At 50.1% G+C, this 19,604-nt stretch overlaps 1 protein-coding gene across 7 annotated transcripts in view; it reads right to left on the bottom strand.

Moving 5' to 3' along the window:
- Positions 1–19,604, bottom strand: part of Jade2 (jade family PHD finger 2) — a 45,564-nt gene that overhangs the window by 15,693 nt on the left and 10,267 nt on the right. For all 7 annotated transcript variants that reach the window (NM_199299.4, NM_001357588.2, XM_006534470.4 and 4 more), the window contains 4 exons: positions 17,466–17,560; positions 6,433–6,590; positions 2,113–2,273; positions 1,276–1,487 (listed from right to left, as the gene is read on the bottom strand). In NM_199299.4, coding sequence (NP_955003.2) covers positions 1,276–1,487; positions 2,113–2,273; positions 6,433–6,590; positions 17,466–17,560 — 626 coding nt within the window. The remainder of the gene's footprint in view (positions 1–1,275; positions 1,488–2,112; positions 2,274–6,432; positions 6,591–17,465; positions 17,561–19,604) is intronic.

The following is a 19,604-nucleotide window of genomic DNA, read 5'->3' on the forward strand; positions in this document are numbered from 1 at the left end:
CAAGGCCTAAAGATACAGAAGACCTAGAGCCTCAGGCCCCAAGATCTAGAAAGGGGATCTACGGGCTAGAGAGATGGCTCAGCAGTTAAGAGCATTTGCCGCTCTTGCAGAGTACCCAAATTCAGTTCCTAGCACCCATGTGGTGGCTCACAACCACTATATAATTCTAATACCAGGTGATCCAATGTCCTCTCCTCTCTGGGAATCAGACACACACATGTACATACATGAGGCAAAACACCCATACACATAAGTTAGTAAGATAATTTTTTAAAAATAAAGAAAAGATAACTGTGGGCTGGAGAGATGGCTCAACAGCTAAAAGCACTTGCTGAGTTCAGAGGAGCGGAGTTCAGCCCCCAGCACCCACATCAGCTCACAATCACCTTTAACGTCAGCTCCAGAGGGATTAACTGGCCTCTGGCCTCCGCACGAATCCACTCATACACGCACGCAGCCCTTACAAAAAATAAAAATAACCTCAAAAAAGAAAAGGGAGTCTGGCTAGCTCTATCACAATATCAACAGTAAGAAATACTCTAGCATAGACGTGCTGTCTGTATTTCCTAAGCTTGCTGGGATAGAGCATGGCAGGGCATGCAGGTGTAGGCTTGAGGACCACTCTGTGAGTTGGTTCTCTCCTTCCATCTTGATATGGGTCCTGAATTGACGTGACTATGCTTTTTTAAAAAAAAAGTGCCTTTACCCGCTGACATCTCACAGGCTATTTTTCTACTATTTTTCACTACGCAAAAGCCATCATAAACAATTTACTTTCTTTTGGGTACTGGGGGTAGTGCTGGGGTTTGAACCCAAGATCTCTTGAATATTGGGCAAGCACCCACCCACTTAGTCTTTCTTCTCTGCTCTGACTGCTCACATTTATTCACAGTTAACAAAACGGGGCCCACAGAGAAGTTAAGAACTTTGCCCTAAGCCTCATATGTTATAAAAAGCAGAACCACGTTTTAAAACTGGGCAGCTTGGGTCTCCATCACTACCTGATGCTGCTGTTCCTTTGTTAGGTCAGGATGTGAGGGGGTGGTTCTCTGAGGGAAGGACCTGAGAGAGACAGAGAAGACAGACTACCCGAAGGACACTTGCTTCGATCTGGCCAGCAGGACTGAGCCAAGCAGGCCATGGATGTCCCAGGTACTGCCAGGCCTGCTTCTAGCCCTCCTTAGGGATACTGGTCCATTGTGCCCATGTTCCTGTATCCAGGACAACCAGCCTCAGCAGGGTTCAGTATGGGAGAGAGTGACAGAGTTCACCCACCTGGTGCACACAGACATTGCATTTGTCACAGAAGACCATCTCGTTGCCATCCTCGCCTTCAGGGGAACGGCACACGTCGCAGACAACGTCCTCGTCGTACTCGATGCCCAGCCCCTCCTGTGTCTCAATGGCCTGTGCCATATTCTGGTGGCACAATGTCTCTAGCTCCTCTAGAACACGCTCTAACGTTAGCTCATCCAGCTCGGGCTTCTCTGTGGGTAGGATGGCAGGGAACACCGTCAGCAGCTCAGGAAGCTTTGCAGCCAACAGGGCAAATGTTATCAGTGGTGTCAAGGGGAAGGCTCCATCCATCCATTTACAATGGTGATCTGGGCTTCAGCTCCATCAGGGACAACAGACCCACCCAATCCCACAGGTTCCTGCCCATCAGGGCCACCTCATTGTCTAGAGTCTGCCATTACCACTCACACACATGTGTATACGATGTAGGGTGTGTCTGGGATACAGCTGGATCCATGAGGAATCTCCTGCTTGCATGCACTGTGTGGGTATCAACTATGTGCACACACAGATAACGGCTAAGCTGGTCTTTTCTGGGACATATCAATAGGCTTCATCTGAGAGATCCATGCCCATTAGCCCGATGCTTACGAATTATTCACATGACATCGAGTCCCGTGAATTACACGGTATTTTTCACCTCTACCTGACAGCTGTAGATACTTGGGAGGCAGAGGCAAGGAATCCCACACCTGTCGGTAAGGCTGTTGGGATGTGCCCCAGTCACAGCCACCGGGGGTATAGATACTGGAGGGGCCCGGAGGAAGATCCTCCCTGACATCTGCAACCAGGTGCCTGGTGAAGAGCGTCACCTACCCATCTCCTTGAGCTCCGAGTTGAGAAGTTCCAACCAGTACGCATCGATCTCATCCAGGTCGTAGCGGCTGCCTCCTGGCCAGTCAGGATGGGCACCCTCACCAAGTGTGGGGCTATCTGGGGACATCTGCGTGGGGGGGCCTTTCAGTGGTGGGAGGAGCCTGGGAAACAGAATGGTAGTGATAAAGAGAGAGGCCTTAGCTTGTCCTCCTCGGGCTGCCCAGCTGAAGAACTGGTTGCCCAAGGGTAAGATGGGTGTGAGATGCTGATGCCCGACCACGCCCATCCCCTCATATCCACCTCCATTCCCATTTCTTTCCTTGTTACCAGTCTGCCTTACAGACTCTATTAACTGTGGATCTTCAGGAACAGTACGTCCTAAGGGCTGTAAGGCAGAGTGAGGACCATGTGGGAATGACATGGGACCCTGGTTCACCACAGTAGCATCTGCTTTGCCCAGTTGGGGATTATTCCCAACCTGGACCAGCCCTGCCTGGTCTGCAGGAGGTGTCCCAAGTGCCATTCTGGTTAATGCCCTGTGCCAGCTACTCAGGGACAAGTGAGACAGAGCCAGCTGGATTCTAGACCCTTTGGCAATACCCCTCCAGGCTAAGACCAAAGATTGATTGCATGGCTTCATAATCTCTGGCCCTTCCTCACCAACAGCCTACAGGTCTTGAGTTGAAGTCTGGCTGCTTTCCCCAGGTGTTTCAGCTCCATGGGACTCTACTATAGAACCCTGGAGCGGGCTTTCTGGATTAGAGGTGCATGGTCACTGAGACATGCTGGCCACACACCTTGAACCTCCCCATGAACCACACAGGCATGGTGTTTCTTACTGCTTCAGCTTGCCTCTCCAAACTTCCAAGCTCCAACACTGTCTCAGATCCCATGCCAGATCAGTTTTCCCTTGGGACCAGGAAACCTGCTGCAGGCACCAAAGCTCCACCCTTGAATGTCTGTTCCCTCCAGTCCCCAGGAATACTACTAACATAATCTACCATAGGCATTTGGTGAGAGGATGGCAGGGATTAACAAAGAAAGCTCTTAGCCAAAGTGCTAGGCAGGTGGTGGTGGTGGAGGTGGTAGGCTGACTCTGTGTGTGTGTGTGTGTGTGTGTGTGTGTGTGTGTGTGTGTGTGTGTGTGTGTGAAGACTGCTAGATGTCAATCACCTTTCTACCCCCCCCGAAGTGGAAAATAAGGGGCACTTTGCCTCAGGTGGGTGGGGTCCTCCACACATCTGTGTGCTACCCGTCAGATTCTGAGGCCAGTTCAAAATGCCAGGCCTTCCCATACCCACTGGTTGCCATGGTTATTGTCTGGAGCCTGGCCTCCATCTGGCCAGCCCTGCCAGGCCTGAGAGGCCCCACACTTGCCCAGGAGGCCTCCTGGGGTCGGAGCCAGGGCTTGCCAAGGGCTGTGACTCAGCTCAGCCTGAGCAGGGGAGGGAGGGTTCAAGATGGCACAAAGGGCAAGGGCTGAGCTTCAGGGAGGGCCCCTGGCTTCAGGAAATGCCCTGGTGTCAGAAAGGGGACAGGAAGGATGCTGGGTACAGGGAGCCAGGGGTATAAGCAGAGAGAAAAGACTGTAGGCTTGGAAGTCATGAGGACAATGAGAAGGGGTCAAAGGCTAAAGGTTAGTGCCACCACCCACATGAGAAGAGTCATAGGTAACAATGATGGCAGGACCCTCCTCCCACGCCAAGTAAACTATCTCAAACAGAAGCCAACACCAAAGCCCTCAGTACAACCAAATGCTGCCTTTCCCAAGAAACTGTCACTTCAAATGAGCGTCTCTTAAAAGCACAGCCTGTAATTTTGTCACAATCCAGCTTTGTGTGCCCTAAACATACACTTAGTCAAGCGTTTGAGCATCCCTGTCTGAACAGCCACCTACTGCCAAATACCAGTCACACCTGCTTGCTTCACTGGTGTGGCCTGGCTGTCCCTTTGGGGAGCCAGAGCTGAGGGACACACACCAGAAAGAGCACTTCTCCCAGGCGCGAACTGACCTGACCCTAAGCCAACACCTCTTCCTCAGACACAGCAGACAGAATGAGCTGGACAGTGTGGAAGGAAAGCTCCTTCAAGACCTACAGGGGAGAGCAGAGGCTATCCCAGAGATGTAGACAGACGCCAGAGGTTTCTTTTGCCATGGACCAAGTCTAAAGGGACAGTGCAAATCCTCAGGGGCAGATTTTAGACCATGAGGTAAGCACAAGTGCCCAAAGGCCATTTGAGGCAGAGGAGTTGGGCTGGCATGGTGTCTGGGGGAAGAGTAGTCAGAGTATGCCTAATACTCTTACCCTAGGCCTCACAGGGACAGCCCAGGGTTTGTTCCTGTGGTCTGTCATTTCCTGGCCCAGCGGCCTACTAGGCCCCATAGGAAATTCCCCTGAATTTCCTGACTTCCTCATCTATAAAGTGGGGACAGTATTGTGTACCCTACAAGAATGGTCCCTGAAGAATGGCGAGAGGCGCTCAGTATCCCTCATGGTAGCTGCTACAAAGGCTTCCAGGAGGCTGTGCAGTGGGGAGGCACCCAGATTGGTGGGAAGCTGGAAAACAGGGGTGTGACGACCCCCTGAGTTTTAAAGTCTGAAAGGACACATTTGCCCATCTCAGCACGTCTGCTCTCAGTACAGGGAGGCTCTGCATGTCTACCTCATGCCAGCCACGCCCAGCCATGAGGACCCTGTGCATGTACTCTGTTAGTAGAATGATTGCCCAGCACAGGAAAAAGCTCTGCGGTCTATCCCAGCACCACGTAAACGGGATGTGACGGTCATCCTTGGATACACACCAAGTTCAAAACCAGCCTGGGACACATTAAAAAAAAAAAAAAAAAAAAAAAAGATAGCTACGAAACAACTGAACCGGATGAAGGATGCTGGAACCTCAGGCGGCCAGACAGCATGGTTCCTCTCCACGTCATCCGATAAAGAACCCTATACATGGTCTTAATGAAGTCAAGCCACCAGGGGAGGGGCAACTGCAATCAGTTGTCATGCTGCACATAGTGACAACTTGGCCTGAGAATTCTCACTTAACCCTGACTCCTACACCGTCAGGTGACCACTGGTATGAATAGCGTGGCGTTTCACAGAGGAGCAGGCTGCTTCAGAGACAAGGTCAGGGCACAAAACCCAGTAGGATCTTGACCCATGTTACAGGCCCCAGAAGGGGATCCATCTGTCATCATCCATCTGTCTATTATCCATCTGTCCATCATCCATCTATTCATCGTCCATCTGTCCATCCACCCATCCTGATTGTCAAAGGGCCTCAGATCTGTCCCAGAGTACCTAAGTTGGACTGAGCCTTCCTAACCTGCAAGCCTAGCACAGGGCTGGCACAAAGCAGGCTCTTCATACATGTGGCTGCTAGCAAGCAATGGTGCCAATGTCAAAGGAGGGGATAACCGTGACCTTTGCCCCAAGTGTCATCTACTTGGTCTCCTTGGTCCCAAGCCAAAGTGATGAGGCTGCCAACACCAGGAGGGGGAATTAACACGAGCTGATCAATTCAGGTGAGCTGGTGGGACAGGGCTGCCAGTCCCTTCAGGTTGCAGAATCAAACACTTGACTACATTCTGTAGTTTGAGGCAAGACCGTCTATGGTTACATTCTGACAAGAGTCCCTGCTCACAAGACCTGTAGGCTATGAAGCCCTTGGGGATTCTATTCTGACCCGGCCCTAGTAGGACAGACACCTCAAAGGCTGACACTGGCGCGTGCTTCTTAAGTCTCTATTGGGTGATGGGCACCAGCTCTGTCCTCTAAATATATCTTTAAAGAACAACATGGCTTATTTTCATGGTAATTGATGGTTTAAAAAAAAAAAACAAAAAAACAAAACCCAAAACCCAAAACAAAACTGGAGATTTCCCTCATCCGCTCTGCCAACGGGTGCAAGGGTAACATTCTAACCTTAGCCATTTCTGTCACATCGGCGACATGCAGGTCCCATCCCGAGTTTTCTAAGAATCATTGACCAGACCTTCTCCACCCATAAGGAAATCAGGTGTCACCCTTAGTTCAGAAACACAAGAAGGATTTTACTTCTGGTTCAAGATCCTCCTGAAGGAATGAGGCGATCTGGAGCCACACGATCTGGCTTCAGGGCAGAGTACAAACCCAAAGCCTCATGGGTAAGTAACCAGTGTCTCTGGACCAATGTCTGTTGTTGTTCGGCAAGAGAATTAACCACAAAATAGAGACAGGCTAGGAACGAATCTCAGAACTGGTAGACCCCTCACCAAAAAGCTACCTCAGGTTCATCCCCTGCCCTTGATGGTCCTAGCCTGGCCACCTGGCTCACCTCACCACAGGCTCTGGAATGGCCTCCGCTCCAGCAGGTACCTGCACCCCTTTCTCCCATTCTTGTCGCCACGGGTCCGCCAGGATGTAGTAGTCATCCGGGCTGAGCTGGTATGAATCTGGGATCTTCATGGCTGTGATCAAGTCTGTCCGGAAAACCTGCAGACATGAGGGAAAAGAGATATCAGGATGCTTCAGAGAGGACGGCTTCGTAGGCCAGAGGAGCAGGTAAATAAGGCAGCACACAGTAGGGCCAGTGGAATGGCTAGGCAGGTAATGGCTCCTGCCGCCAAGCCCGATGACCTGAGTTCAGTATCTGGGACCCACACGGTAAAAGGAAAGATTTCCGGCAACTTGTTGTCTGTATCACAGCATAGAGACAGGTTAAGAAAGACAGCCAGGACTGGTAGATCCCTCACCAAAAGAAAGCAGCCTCCTTATCTTTCCCAGCCCCATGGTCCCAATCTGACCTCTTGGCTCCCATAGCCAGACAGCCTGACACACAAGCAGAACCTCTAAGAGTAGAAAGGTCTCCCTTGAACTCAGTGCTACTGCTTTCTGAGTGTCCTGGGGACTCTCCTCAGGAGGGTTACAAGTGTGCTACAGATCTGTACCCAGAGGCACAACCCTACGTATAAAATACAAGGCACTCTACTTCCGAGAAGGAAGACCTGGATCTTACACAAAGGGTAAAGCAAGAGGCGGGGACTTGGGGCAGCCCAGTGAGAAATTTCCATGAACTGGGCTTCCAAGTTCCCTCAAAGACACTGCATCCCACCTTAGAGCAACCCTTGGTTGATAGTGATAGGAGAGAAAGACTTTTGTCTTCCTTTGTCCTTAAGTCTGTCCCAGGACTGGAGACATGGCTCAGTGGTTAAGAGCACTGCCTGCTCTTCCAGAGGTCCTGAGTTCAATTCCCAGCAACCACATGGTCTGATGCCCTCTTCTGTCTGGTGTGTCTGAAGACAGCTACAGTGTGTGTGTGTGTGTGTGTGCTCCTCCGAATCTCTACCTGAGAATAAACTTATTCAAGTCCCATCTTTCCCAGTGGTCATCACTTGAAAAGCACAAGTTCAGGGCGCGTACACACATCACTGAGAAGGGAGAAACCACTTCAAGCAAGAACCCTCTAGGCCTAAGCCCCACCTCCCACCCCAGCCCTTTTGCAAAGTCAACACCCATTGCTGAAGTGTAAGTCAGGGGCTTGGCCAGTTCACTTGACCCTCTGGACCCTCCTGACAAACCCTTGATAAACCCACTCAGTTGTAACCCACTGCTTACCGGGACCAGCTCACCGGCTGTGTGTGCCTTGCGGAATGGAGGGCCATAACCACAGGCAAACAGCAAAATGGGTTCATCAATGGACCCAGAAGCAGCATCTCACAGAATCTAATTAATATCTGTATCTAGTTGCAGAGGGTTCTGACTTGAAAAAAAGGTCAAGTTTCTTGAAGACTCTATTTGCCAATATAATTTAATTGTTAAGACTAACACCCTAACATTTAATTAGGGTGCCAGTGTGAAAAAAATTAAAACCAGATTAGATTAAATGCTAATTAAACAGAAGATGGAACGGGGCTAGGATTTCACAGCCCTGATAATTTGCATATCTTATTAGCAAGCAGCAAGACAGCTAAAGACAAGAGTGCAAACTCAGGCAGCCTGAGAGGCAAGAGGCCTCTGGCAGCGGCTTGAGGCCTGTGAAAGGCTTTCCCCACTGGGGCTTCTGGAGAGGGTGTGGCTTGGCGCTGCAGAGACTGGGTTATTTCTTTCCAGGCTTAAAAACAGGCTAGTACAACCAGGGTCTGAGCTGATGTAGGACTCCCTCTAACTTCTCAGTGGGACATCCCAGACCCTGCGGCTCTGATGCCCCAGGGACTCAGCGAACTGGGACACCACATCTAGAAATCAACCTCTGAGGAGACAATGTGGTTAGAAAGAAATAAATCAATGGCCAAGGTTCCAGTACTCTGGAGGCAGAGGCAGGAGGATTGCCTCAAGACTGCCTAGTCTACAGAGTGAGTTCCAGACCAGCCAGATCTACACAGGGAGACTAATTCAACAATAACCAAAGTGCTAGGGATGTAGCTAAGATGCTTGCCCGACCTGAACAAAGCTCTGGGCTTTGTTTCTAGCACCACATAAAATGGGATGTGGTGAGACATGCTTGTAATCTCAGCATTCAGGAATGGAGGCAAGAGAAATCAGTTCTAGACCATCCTCTTCTACAAGGTTCAAGGCTAGCAAGAACAGCAAGAGACCTTGTCTCAAAAAATAAAACCACCCTGCGGTTTCCTCACCCTGGAATGTGCCTTAACTGTCACCTCCTCAGTGACCTCAACCATCAGCTTTGGCACCGCAGGGTACCCTCTTCTAATCACTCATACACAGTGACGTCATCTGCTTTACTTGTGAGATGTTTCTGGTCCCCTCTGTCATGCATTGCTCAGCTGTTAGGTGTGTTCTCAGCACCTGGCACTTAAGACAGGGACCTTGCATGTGCTGTGAACACTTACAGAGTGAGATCAAACCAGAGAGACCCCAGAGCTGGAGACACTCAACCACATGGACCTGCATGAGGCTTCTGAGTGCTAAGCAGCCCCCATTTCTCAGGGCCTGATATCTCCTGGCCAGTGAAAAGCTTGTGTCACAGTTGGAATGACCAGGTCTCAGTGGCAGAGAGGCATTCCTGACTTAGACTCCCAAGTCCTCAGAACAGGAAAGGACCTGGGACTCAACTTGGGGTCCTTTAGCAGTGTAGGCTAGGTGATAAGACAGTTCTAAGTTTTGTCCCCATCACGATTGAACAGGTGATGGGACACTAGTGCCTCTTTTAGGCAGGACTCAGGAAAACACAAACAGGAGCACTTGCTCCTGAGAGGTATCAGCTACCTCTCAGAAGGCAGAGATAGTCTTAAGAGCTGTGCGTCAGGATTTTTCAGCTGGGGATGTAGCTCAGTAGGCATCGTGTGTACTTAGTATGACCACAGGTTTGGGTTCAATTCCCAGCACCACTGAAATTGGGCACAGTGAGAATGCACACCTATAATCTGGGCACTCAAGAGGTAGAGGTAGGGAGATTAGAAGTTCAAGGTCGGGTAAGAATGGCAGCTCTGAAGGTAAAACACTTTCCAAACAGGCCTGATGTTCTGCCTTCAAACCCTAGAAGCAGAGTTAAAGGAGAGAAGTGACTTACAGAAGTTATCCTCTGACCTCCACCTGTATTCGGTGACTTGCATGGGACTGATATATACAGACACAAAGACAGACAGACAGACAGACACAACCAGTTCAAGGTCATCCTAAATTACATAGTAAGAGGCTGTGTGAGACCCCACAGAAGGCTTCTATGGCCATGGCTTGCCCACTACAACCAAATTCTTTCTTCTTTAAGTTGCTTTTGTCTGCTTTTAACTGCAACAAGTGAGGACGAAAATGGAACCTCCCAGGTCCCGTGGCTGCAGCTGCCATTGCAGTCACCCGAACACCTTTAACCCTTTGCACATCTCCCTCATCACCCTCCCCTGCTCAGCCTGGCCCTCAGTGGTTCTACGAAGTCTTAAGCTTTGTCTCCAGTACTGCCAGAGCCCCTGCTGCTGGATGCTCCTGGCTTTCTGGTGCATCTTCCCAGCCAGAGCATCTCAGTGAGGTCTGGCTGGGCCAAAGGTATTGGTCAACATCTGGGGTGCACATGCTAGGTGCTGCCTCCAGATGTTGCCACAGATTAACAGCTCGGTTTCAATTGCAGGCTACAGCTGCTGGGTACTCAGTAGTCTTCATGAACAGGGTGACACCTGACTGCCAACATGGTGGCCTGTTTCCTAATCTACATATTTTCTGTTTGAACTACCAGAAGCTAGGCTTGGAGAAAGCCTAATGATTTTCTTAAAAACTCCTCTGAATAATTTATGAAAACTAAATATAGAATAAAATGGACACTAACGAACAGAATTCTTACTGTGGCAAGGGAAGTCGAGGGGCTGGAAAACAAGCAGTTTTCTCAGGGCAGGAATGTTTACCAGTTTTCTTTCTTTTGGTTGTCTTTAAATGTCTGCTGCCTAGCAACCAAGTTATGCAGAGCTGCTGAGTGATATTAACTGTAGCTTTCTCTAACTGTATAAGGGATGCCGAAAGCCCACCAACCAACCCAAGGGCCAGGGGTGTAAAGATGACCCTACAGGGGAACAAAGACCCTGCTCTTCCTACATGTTAGGGCGTTACTCGGGAGCTCATAACATGGTCCTGACCCACAGTTCTTCTCAAGACCACAGGCTGCCCAGAAAGAGCTGAAAACAGGCTCTGAGCAAGTGTCTATGGAGTTGGAAAGTGACCTCCCTAAAACTAACAATGACACTGGGCAACTTTCAAAGTACACTGACACTAGGCCAGGAGGCACAGAGACTCCTATACCACCAAGCGTGGGTCTGCAGCCTGAAACACGTTATCCTGGAAACTCAGTTCTCTGCTTCCCTTTCTCGAAGGCTGGATGGCTGAGGGAATCTGGTTACCTATGAAAGACTCAGCACAGACACAGTTACACAGGGGCGAGGGATGGAGCTCAGTTAATAGAGCGCTTGCTTAGTGTGCAGGAAACCCTGGGCGTGGTCCCCAGCACCACAGAAACTGGATGCAGCAGTGTATGCCTGTATCCACAGCATGAGAGGTAGAGGCACAAACACCTTAAGTTCAAGACTACCCTCGGCTATACAGTGAGTTTGAGGCCATCCTGGGCTACATGAAACCCCGTCTCAATAAACTAAACCAAACCACAGGCACGCACACGTTGATGTCAGTCACGTAAGGATGTGTCCTGTATGTCCCGTCTGTCCTGTATCTATTCTCTAACATCTCAATGTATAGTAACTCCCAAAGAAAAGCTTGTGGAATGAGTGAGTAAAATAAACAAAAACGAAACCAGACCACCCTGAGATTTCCCTGAAGTATAGCTAGCTGTTCATACCAAGGAGAGAGAGAGAGAGAGGGAGAGAGAGAGAGAGAGAGAGAGAGAGAGAGAGAGAGAGAGAGAAAGAGAGAGAGAGAGAGAGAGAGAGAGAGAGAAAGAGAGAGAATGAGAATGTGTGTGTGTGTGCGTGCGTGCCCTTTGTGAATAAGCACCCATAGAAGCTAGAAAAGTGTTCAGTGCCTTGTAACTGGAATTACAGATGGCTATAAGCCACTCAACCTGAGTGCTAGAAATCGAACTCAGGTTCTCGGCAGAAGCAGCCAGGGCTGGGCCATCTCTCCAGCCCTGGAAACCTTATCTTAAATGACAGTTGTTTCTTGAGTGCCCTGCCTTGTCAGAAGTAACATTCTGTAATGTAACAGCTCTTGTGCCAGACGCTTTCTTTCCCTACGCCGTCCAGGCTCACACCGGACCCCCTCTCCCAGTTGTGGAGAAGGCTCAGGAGTTGATAAACCACTTGCTTCAGGTCTTCACCACCCCTGAGACAGCCAGACGTTCATTTCAACTTCCAAGTAATCTTTTCAGGGCTGGAACCTGATACAGTTTTCCAGCCAAGAGCAAATTTACATTACATATTAGATATGCAATCCCAGACAGGCGTTGGGGAATAGTCACCGTCCACTCAGCTCCAGCTTCAAACTACCACGGAGCCAACTGGTCAGGTGCTCAAAAAAATTGAAAAACCACTCGACATCTCCTTCTCTTGAGTTTCATGAGGAATAACTGCACTTCCTGCTCTTAAAGAGAATTTATGACATACATTTCCTTTGCAAGACAAGTCCCAGAGGCCTGGAGGCTTCTCCAGCTGGCGGGAAGAGCTGCATCTCTGACTCTACTAGAAGTGGATTTGGCCCTTACTCACCCCTCGGCTCCGCCCACCCAAGTAAAGTCTCAGAGAGCAAGTGCCTGGCCCCGGAGGAAGAGCATACACCCCACCCCCACCCAAATGGCTGGAAATCTGGATCTAATAGGGACGGACGAGCAGGAAATTTCTTTGGGGGTTCTCTGGTTTATGTGTGTGAGCGCTCTGTGTATGATGATGACACACGAGACACTATATTGATTGTTTGGAATCAGGGTCTCTAGCCCAGGCTGGCCTCTAACTTGCTTCATAGTGGAGGATGACCTTGAATATCTGATCTTCCTGCTTCCACCTCCTGAATCCAGGAATTACAGGCAAGCACCACCAGACCCAGAATATTCAGTGCTGGGGATTAAACCTAGGGTCCAGGGTGTACTCTGTAATCATTCTCCTAACTGTAGAACACTCCTGCCCAGTGTTGGCATATTTTAGGGTCTCATGTAGCCCAGCCTAGCTCGGAACTTGTGTACGGCCAAGGAGGACTCAGACTTTCTCATGCAGTCATCTGTGCGTTGTGTGCCACAGCACTTGTGTGGAAGCCAGAGGACAGTGTTTTGGGCTTGATTCTCCCCTTCCACTGTGAAGACTCAGCTCAGGTGGCCAGGATAGCTTGGCAGCTACTTCTCCCTGAGCCATTCTGATAGCCCTGCAAGTTTGAACTTCTAACCTTCCAGCCATGACATTTAAACAGGACTGGGGATCAAACTCGGGACCTCATGCATGGGAGGCCAGCATCTACCAGCTGAGCTGCATCCCCAGCCCTCACCACGGCTTTCACTGAGGCTATCTAATCCCAAACATCTAGGCGCCATCTCTGTGCCTCTGGGATCATTTTCTGGTTTTGACCCAACAAACTGGCCGTTATCATTGTTCTCTTGGGATAGATCTGACTGTTTTTTATGTTGTTATCATTTTGTTTTAAAACACGAAGCTGCACTGCTGGGACAGGGGTGTCCTCACACAGCTTTTTAGGACACATCTGGGAACATCCTATTGCTGGCTGCAAAGGGCGTTTTCACTTTCTTGGCCAGCCCCGGTGCCCAGGGCAGGGAGCTGGGCTTCAGGAAAGGGGCTCTGCAGAATGTCCAAAGGTTGTCCTCTTCTCTCCTCTAGAGACTCATTCGTCAGCAGAATCTACAGAAGATGGGAACATGGGATCCCAACTCCCACCTTTCTTGTTCTGAGACAACCGGAAGTGGCCAACGTATCTTGACATCCACCCATCCCACTCTCTCTGGAACTTTCCTCTTTGTGATGGTTTGAATGAAAATGCCCCCTGCACCCCTAGGCTCATATATTTGAATACTAGGCTCATATATTGAATCCCTAGTTGGTGAAACTGTTTAGGCAGGATTAGGAGGTGTGGCCTTGGAGGAGGAGGTGTGTCACTGGGGGGTTGGCTTGGAGGTTTCAAAAGCCCACACCAGGCCCAGTCTTTTTGCCACATGCTTACACATCAGATGTAAGCTCTCAGCTTCTGCTCCAACTCTGCCTGCCTCCCTGCGAGCCAGCCACCAGGCTTGCCACCATGGTCACAGATTATCCCTCTGAATCTGTAAGCAAGCCCCCAATTAGATGCTTCCTTTTATAAGTTGCCTTGGTCACAGTGTCTCTTTACAGCAGTAGGATAACTAAGACACCCTCCCACAGGTTCCATGGCTATCAGGAAAAATTAGCCCTCTCTCTATAACAGGCTCTAGGTATAGGTCTCTAGACATTGATCTTGAGACAGAGAGAGAGAGAGAGAGAGAGAGAGAGAGAGAGAGAAAGTCACTGGTTAAGTATCCCAAGCTCCTCAGAGACAAGGCAACACAGGCTGGACTTCCCCAGTAGACACACTTCTTAACGCACCCACCTCCCGCCATGCCTCCCAGGCAGCCTCAGAGCATGCTGCCCTAACTCAGCAGCAGAGGCTCACTGACTGACTTCCTGATGCATGGTGGCGTCTCACCTCCAGGCAAGTGGCTTAGGGGAAATCCCCACTGCTTACCCGCCCTGCAGCCTCAAGGCATGAGGAAGATATATATAACCTGGGGTACCAACCACAGGGCAGGACTCCAGGTCTCTCCCAGGACCATCCTTAGCACCCCAAGTAGCACTCTGGCTTAGAAGAAACCCATCCATTACAAGGGTAGTATGTGTCATGGAGATAACTGGACACTATCCAGGGAGAACAGGTAGGCAGGCCACTACCGCCTGCCACTTAAGAAGCTTTCTGACGACAAGAAGCCTGGAACCTCACTTGGAGAAATTAAGGCTGAGGTCTCAGCTTGTTCCCCAGGAGGAAGGTCCTTACCTACTAAGTGTTGCCCCAAGGTAGAGGGCTGGTGCTGGGCTATCAAAGATGGTCTCAGGCTGCCACTTACTTCAGATTCTATGAAGCCGTGATCCACTAAGGATGCAGTGGTAAGATGCCAACGTTTCTGGGCAAGACAACTCCAAGGCTGTGGCAGAATTTACACAGTGCCAGTTTCTCAGACTGGGGTCCCTCCCCCCTTCTTGAATTTAAGGTCCAAGAGACAGACCAGCTTTGTGGGAGTTCCACAAAATGCCTAAGAAAAGAAGGCTGAAACCTTGGTTCTGTTCCCACCTTCCCTTCCACTGTTTAAAGGCAGACCCTTAACTCAGCCTAGAACTCCCCTTTCCCATTGGCTCAAGGAGGGGCCTGGGTAACAAGCCATAAGGGAAAGCTTGCTTCAGCCCTGTCCAGGGTCCTGACTCTTGGTCAGTGTTCTTTGGCCCTGGCCCATGTTAGTGTGAAGAGCAGAAGCCCCTAGATAGGCAAGGAAGGGTATCTGTTTCCCCAAAACCCACCCCTCAGCTATTTTACAGTTTACAATATGCCCACTTCTAGTGCAATACTAAGTACCTTGGGGCCTCAAGTTCCCTACTGGATGCCTGGGCACACTTAAGGAATAAAAACAGAGTGACCCACAGCCACCAGAGAAGGGGGTCTCTGTACCAGTCTGCCTCAGTGAGAGCATACAGTGTGACCAGCAGTTATCCCATAGGGCACTGGGCAGACAGGGCTCCCAAGAATCCCCTTTGTTAGGATGCCTGGAGCCTTTGCCTCTTAGGCCAGGCTCCATAGCAAGGCCCTCTGCTCCAGTTCATTCATCAGAGTATGCACACACTCTTGCAGCCAAGCGCTAGCTTTTCTCTCCGCCCTCTCACGAGCCAGATCATTTGGAAGCTTTCATTGATGCTTTCTTCTCTGCCCCACCATAACTCAAGAATTTATACCGGCCACGGCTCAACCCTCTCACTCAGGGGATGAGGGAAAACCTCCCCGGCTGCTCTCCAGCCTGCTGCGGGAGGAAAGACTTGGCTGCCATTCAAGACGAGGAAGGCTCTTCAGTCCTCCTGGGTGGACATCACAGCCACACCTGCAGGGTTCCTGGTCTGGGCACGGGCTATACACAGCCAGTCCCCAGAAGGTGCCTTACAGAGGTTCAAGTCTATTTTTAGGTACAAAGCCTCTGGGCTGGAAAACCCAAGAGGCAGGGGAATTTTCTGCCCCATGCAAATTGTTCTTTCTTTTCAGCCTTGCTGACACCTGTTTCCACCCAGGGTTGGTCCCAGCCAGTGGAGAAGGTGCCCCATCCCCCACTAGCACAGGAGGCAGGGCAGGGGAAAGGATAGCTCCCTCCGGAGTTTCCCATCTCATGCCAATATGCAGAAGCCTAAGGGAGCTGGAGAAAGGCTGGAATGTCAGAGGTCACCTCCTCAAGTCTTACATGAGCATGGCAGTTCCTGCCTCCAAGGACCAGGAGGGCCAAATAAAGGTGACCAATTATTGTTCATCCGCGAAGAGGCAGAGCCTTCCAAGATCCTATCCGTATTTTGCTTCCTACACTGTATTTGGCACACTCTACCCTCCCAAGAGGTCAGCTAAGGAGGAGGATAGGAGCTGCACATGCAGCAGAGGATGGCCTAGTCGGTCATCAATGGGAGGAGAGGCCCTTGGTCCTGTGAAGGTTCCATGCTCCAGTGTAGGGGAATGCCAGGGCCAGGAAGCAGGAGTGGGTAGATTGGGGAGCAAGGGGAGGGACAGGGGATGGGGGGGTCTCAGAGGAGAAACTAGGAAAGGGCGTAACATTTGAAATGTAAATAAAGAAAATATCTAATAAAAAAAAAAGAAAGGAGGAGGGTATGTAAGAGTCACAACTACTCTCGCTCTTCAGCCCCAGCATCCAGCTCCTTCCTCCATAACACTCTCAGAGCTATCTTCATCCACAACCACTCGAACCAGGTTTGGAAGCTATCAGGGCTGGCACTGAAACGGTCCAGCAGGCAAAGGCGCTTAGGGGCCTAAATTAGACCCTTGAAACCTAAGTGGCAGAAAGACCCAACTCCTCCTGGTTGTTCCGTCTTCCACATACATGCCATGACACACACACACGTGCATTCGTGTGTCCCTCTGTGTACACACACAAACTAACAAGTTATTGTAACTTGGAAGGAAAATGGAAACCACTCTCATAGGGTCCCTATCCCAACCCCCCTGCCCCAAAGGGAAAAGGCACAAACAAGGCATCTTGGGAGGCAAGAAGTCAATTTTTTAAAATATAAAGCTCTAGGAAAGACCACTTAAAGAGTATACTGGAGGTCCAGCCCAAATACATATCTACGGGCTTGTAAAAACTAGATGGCTCAGTGGAAAGTAACAGGAGAAAATAGGGTGTGGCTTGGTCCTTGACCCCACATCCATGTAAGCACAGTCCTTACACCAGTTACACGTTGTAAGGACCAGGTTGGAAATGCACAGCCTTGGAAGTTCTCACAGCCACATTTATACCAAGGGCCTCATCTCTGCCCAGTGACATTGCCAGTGAAGTGCAAAGCGGGAAGAGATAAAGCTCCTGCATGGAACTTTTCATTGGCCACAAGAAGCCAGGTCTTGCTGTGAGGTCATGTACCAAGGACTCCCTCCACAGAAGCCATAAACGCCTCTACGTGCAGATCAGGAGGTGAAGGCATTAGCCTGCTTAACATGCAGGTACACGTGCCGTACTGTCAGAAGCATATACTGGTGTCCCCATTCGTCCCATCCTGCCACACTGACCACCTCTGGCACTGGGCACAGGCCCTTTGCCAAGAACACGTGGCCTTCATGCATCTGCTCAGCTTTTTCTTTCTCTCACTCCCCACAGGTGCCTCTCCATCCCAACCACATTCTTCCCCGAACCTTTCCACCGCTGCTGCCTACCTCTGAGGGCTTCTTCTCGTTCTGCCGGGGCCAGCCCGACTTGGTGCTGCTGGGCAGTTTGGAACATCTTGATGCTGATGTGGATGTCACGTGACCTGCAGAGAGAAGATAGGCCGTGAGGGCTCCTGGAGAGCCAGAAACAGCATCTAATCACATAGGGGATGGGAAGTCTTAGGGTGAGCACCTGCTTGTAGGATCAGAAGGTGGGAGGCACTGTCCCTTCCCTGGGCCCCAATCTTTCCAGACCAATGGAAATATGAAGGCTCCTTCACTCACCACTGGCTTAAGAAATCAACAGCAGTTACCAGCTGTTTCTGTGGCTCCAAAGAAGTCCCTATTCTCTTTGAGACTCTGCTTCCTACTTGGTCAAGGAATGCCAGAACATTCCGTGCATGCCCTTTCTGCAGTCTGCCCCAGGTTAGGTGTATCATGGCACTCCTGGATGCCCTTTCCAGTTACAGAAGCAGGGTAGGGGAGTATGAATCGGAACAGACCTGGAGCCTACCAGGCTAGACCCAAGTGAGCCGCCTGATTACTGGCCACCACCAATAAATAATCTGTAAGCCTGGAAGAGGTGGGTGTGAAACAGTTACTGTTAAATACCAATTTGATGGGAATAATCTAGAAGATTAAGTCTCTAGACACTCCCGTGACAAATCAGTTAACCTGTGCCTAAGCCTCTGAGGGACTGTTCTGACTAGGTTAATTGAGGTAGGAAGACAGGGGGACATGGGGGGGGGATGGGAAGCACTGGCATCCCCCAGCCCCCCACCCTCCCACCTAGTCCTCAGGATAATGCTACTGGGAGGTGGTGCAGCTTATTTAAGAACCTGAAACCTCAGAGAGTGTCAGAGCCAGTTGCTCAGGCACTGAAAGTCCCAAAACTGTGGGCTCAGTAAACCTGCCCTTTGTTAAATTAATTACCTTACATGACAGTAATATGAAGCTGATTAACAGGATAGAAGATGACCTGTCCTCTAAAGGCTAACTAAAGGATAACATATCTATAGCTTTAGGATGGTCCAAAGGGATTCTTCAGTTAGCCATGACTGTACAGTCCAAGGCCTTTGCTAGACTATAGGGCAATGGCCTCAGGAGGAAGACCCAGGGTTTTTCTGTTTTGGTTGTGAGCAGAGTCTCATTACGTAGCCCTGGCTGGTCTGGAACTTGCTATGGGTACCAGGCTATAGGTACCAGGCCTTGACCTCCCTCACAGAGAGCCACCTGCCTCAGCCTCCCAAGTGCTGGGATTAAGTGTCCCACTATAGCCAGCCCCAGAGCCAAGGTTTTTTATGAGAACAGGAGTTAACAGTCACGGATGGGGACAGTGGTGGGAGCTGATGGAAAGGGGACAACTTCAAGTCTGGGTCCAACCTGCCTCTTCTCCATGGCCCAAATGCCCATGACTTTGCAGGTTAGGAGTGGCAGATGGGTGTCCACAAAACTCTACAGATATTGTGATCTCTTCATGCAGCAAAGGGGATGGAAGGGAGGAGCCAGACACACAGGGCAGCAGATGTGACCTAGAGATGCAGGGCTCCAGGCTCAGCCTCCCCAGCAGTGTGGCTTCCTTCTTAGAGGGATCCACCCAAGTAGTTACTTCAAGATGGGATCTTCCTGGCTGCATGCCCCTTCCTGCCCATAAAGATGGAATTCTTTAATCCAACAGGCTGAGGAATGGCTTCCTGGGCCACTGGGCAATGGCTACCTTTTGCCACCAACCAGGAAGAACGCTCTTATTGTACACACACCTTTTTCTCTGCTCCCAAAATGACATTCGAATTTTGACAATGGAACCTTTTCCCCACTTCTAGACATCCAACTGACACACCCACCCCTTTATCTAAATCTACCTCTTAGAACATACTACTGCCAATCTTCCATTACAGCTGGGCTTCTTCGTTAATTTCTTCAGCCAACCTTTATAGAACACCTACTGTGTGCCAGACTTTAGCTGGTAACACAGCAGATAAGAATCCTCTGGTTAGGGTTTACCACTGGTTAGGAAGTTACTTATTATGATAACTAACTAACTATAACAATAAAGGGCAACAGGTTTCAGTTCTGTTTTGTAGAGACTTCTAAAAGCTAAAGGATTTATTTTCTTGTATAAGGACCAGCAGCATGTGTCCCGAGAAG

The sequence above is a fragment of the Mus musculus genome, chromosome 11 (assembly GCF_000001635.26).
Source record: "Mus musculus strain C57BL/6J chromosome 11, GRCm38.p6 C57BL/6J".
Classification (NCBI taxonomy): Eukaryota; Metazoa; Chordata; class Mammalia; order Rodentia; family Muridae; genus Mus; species Mus musculus.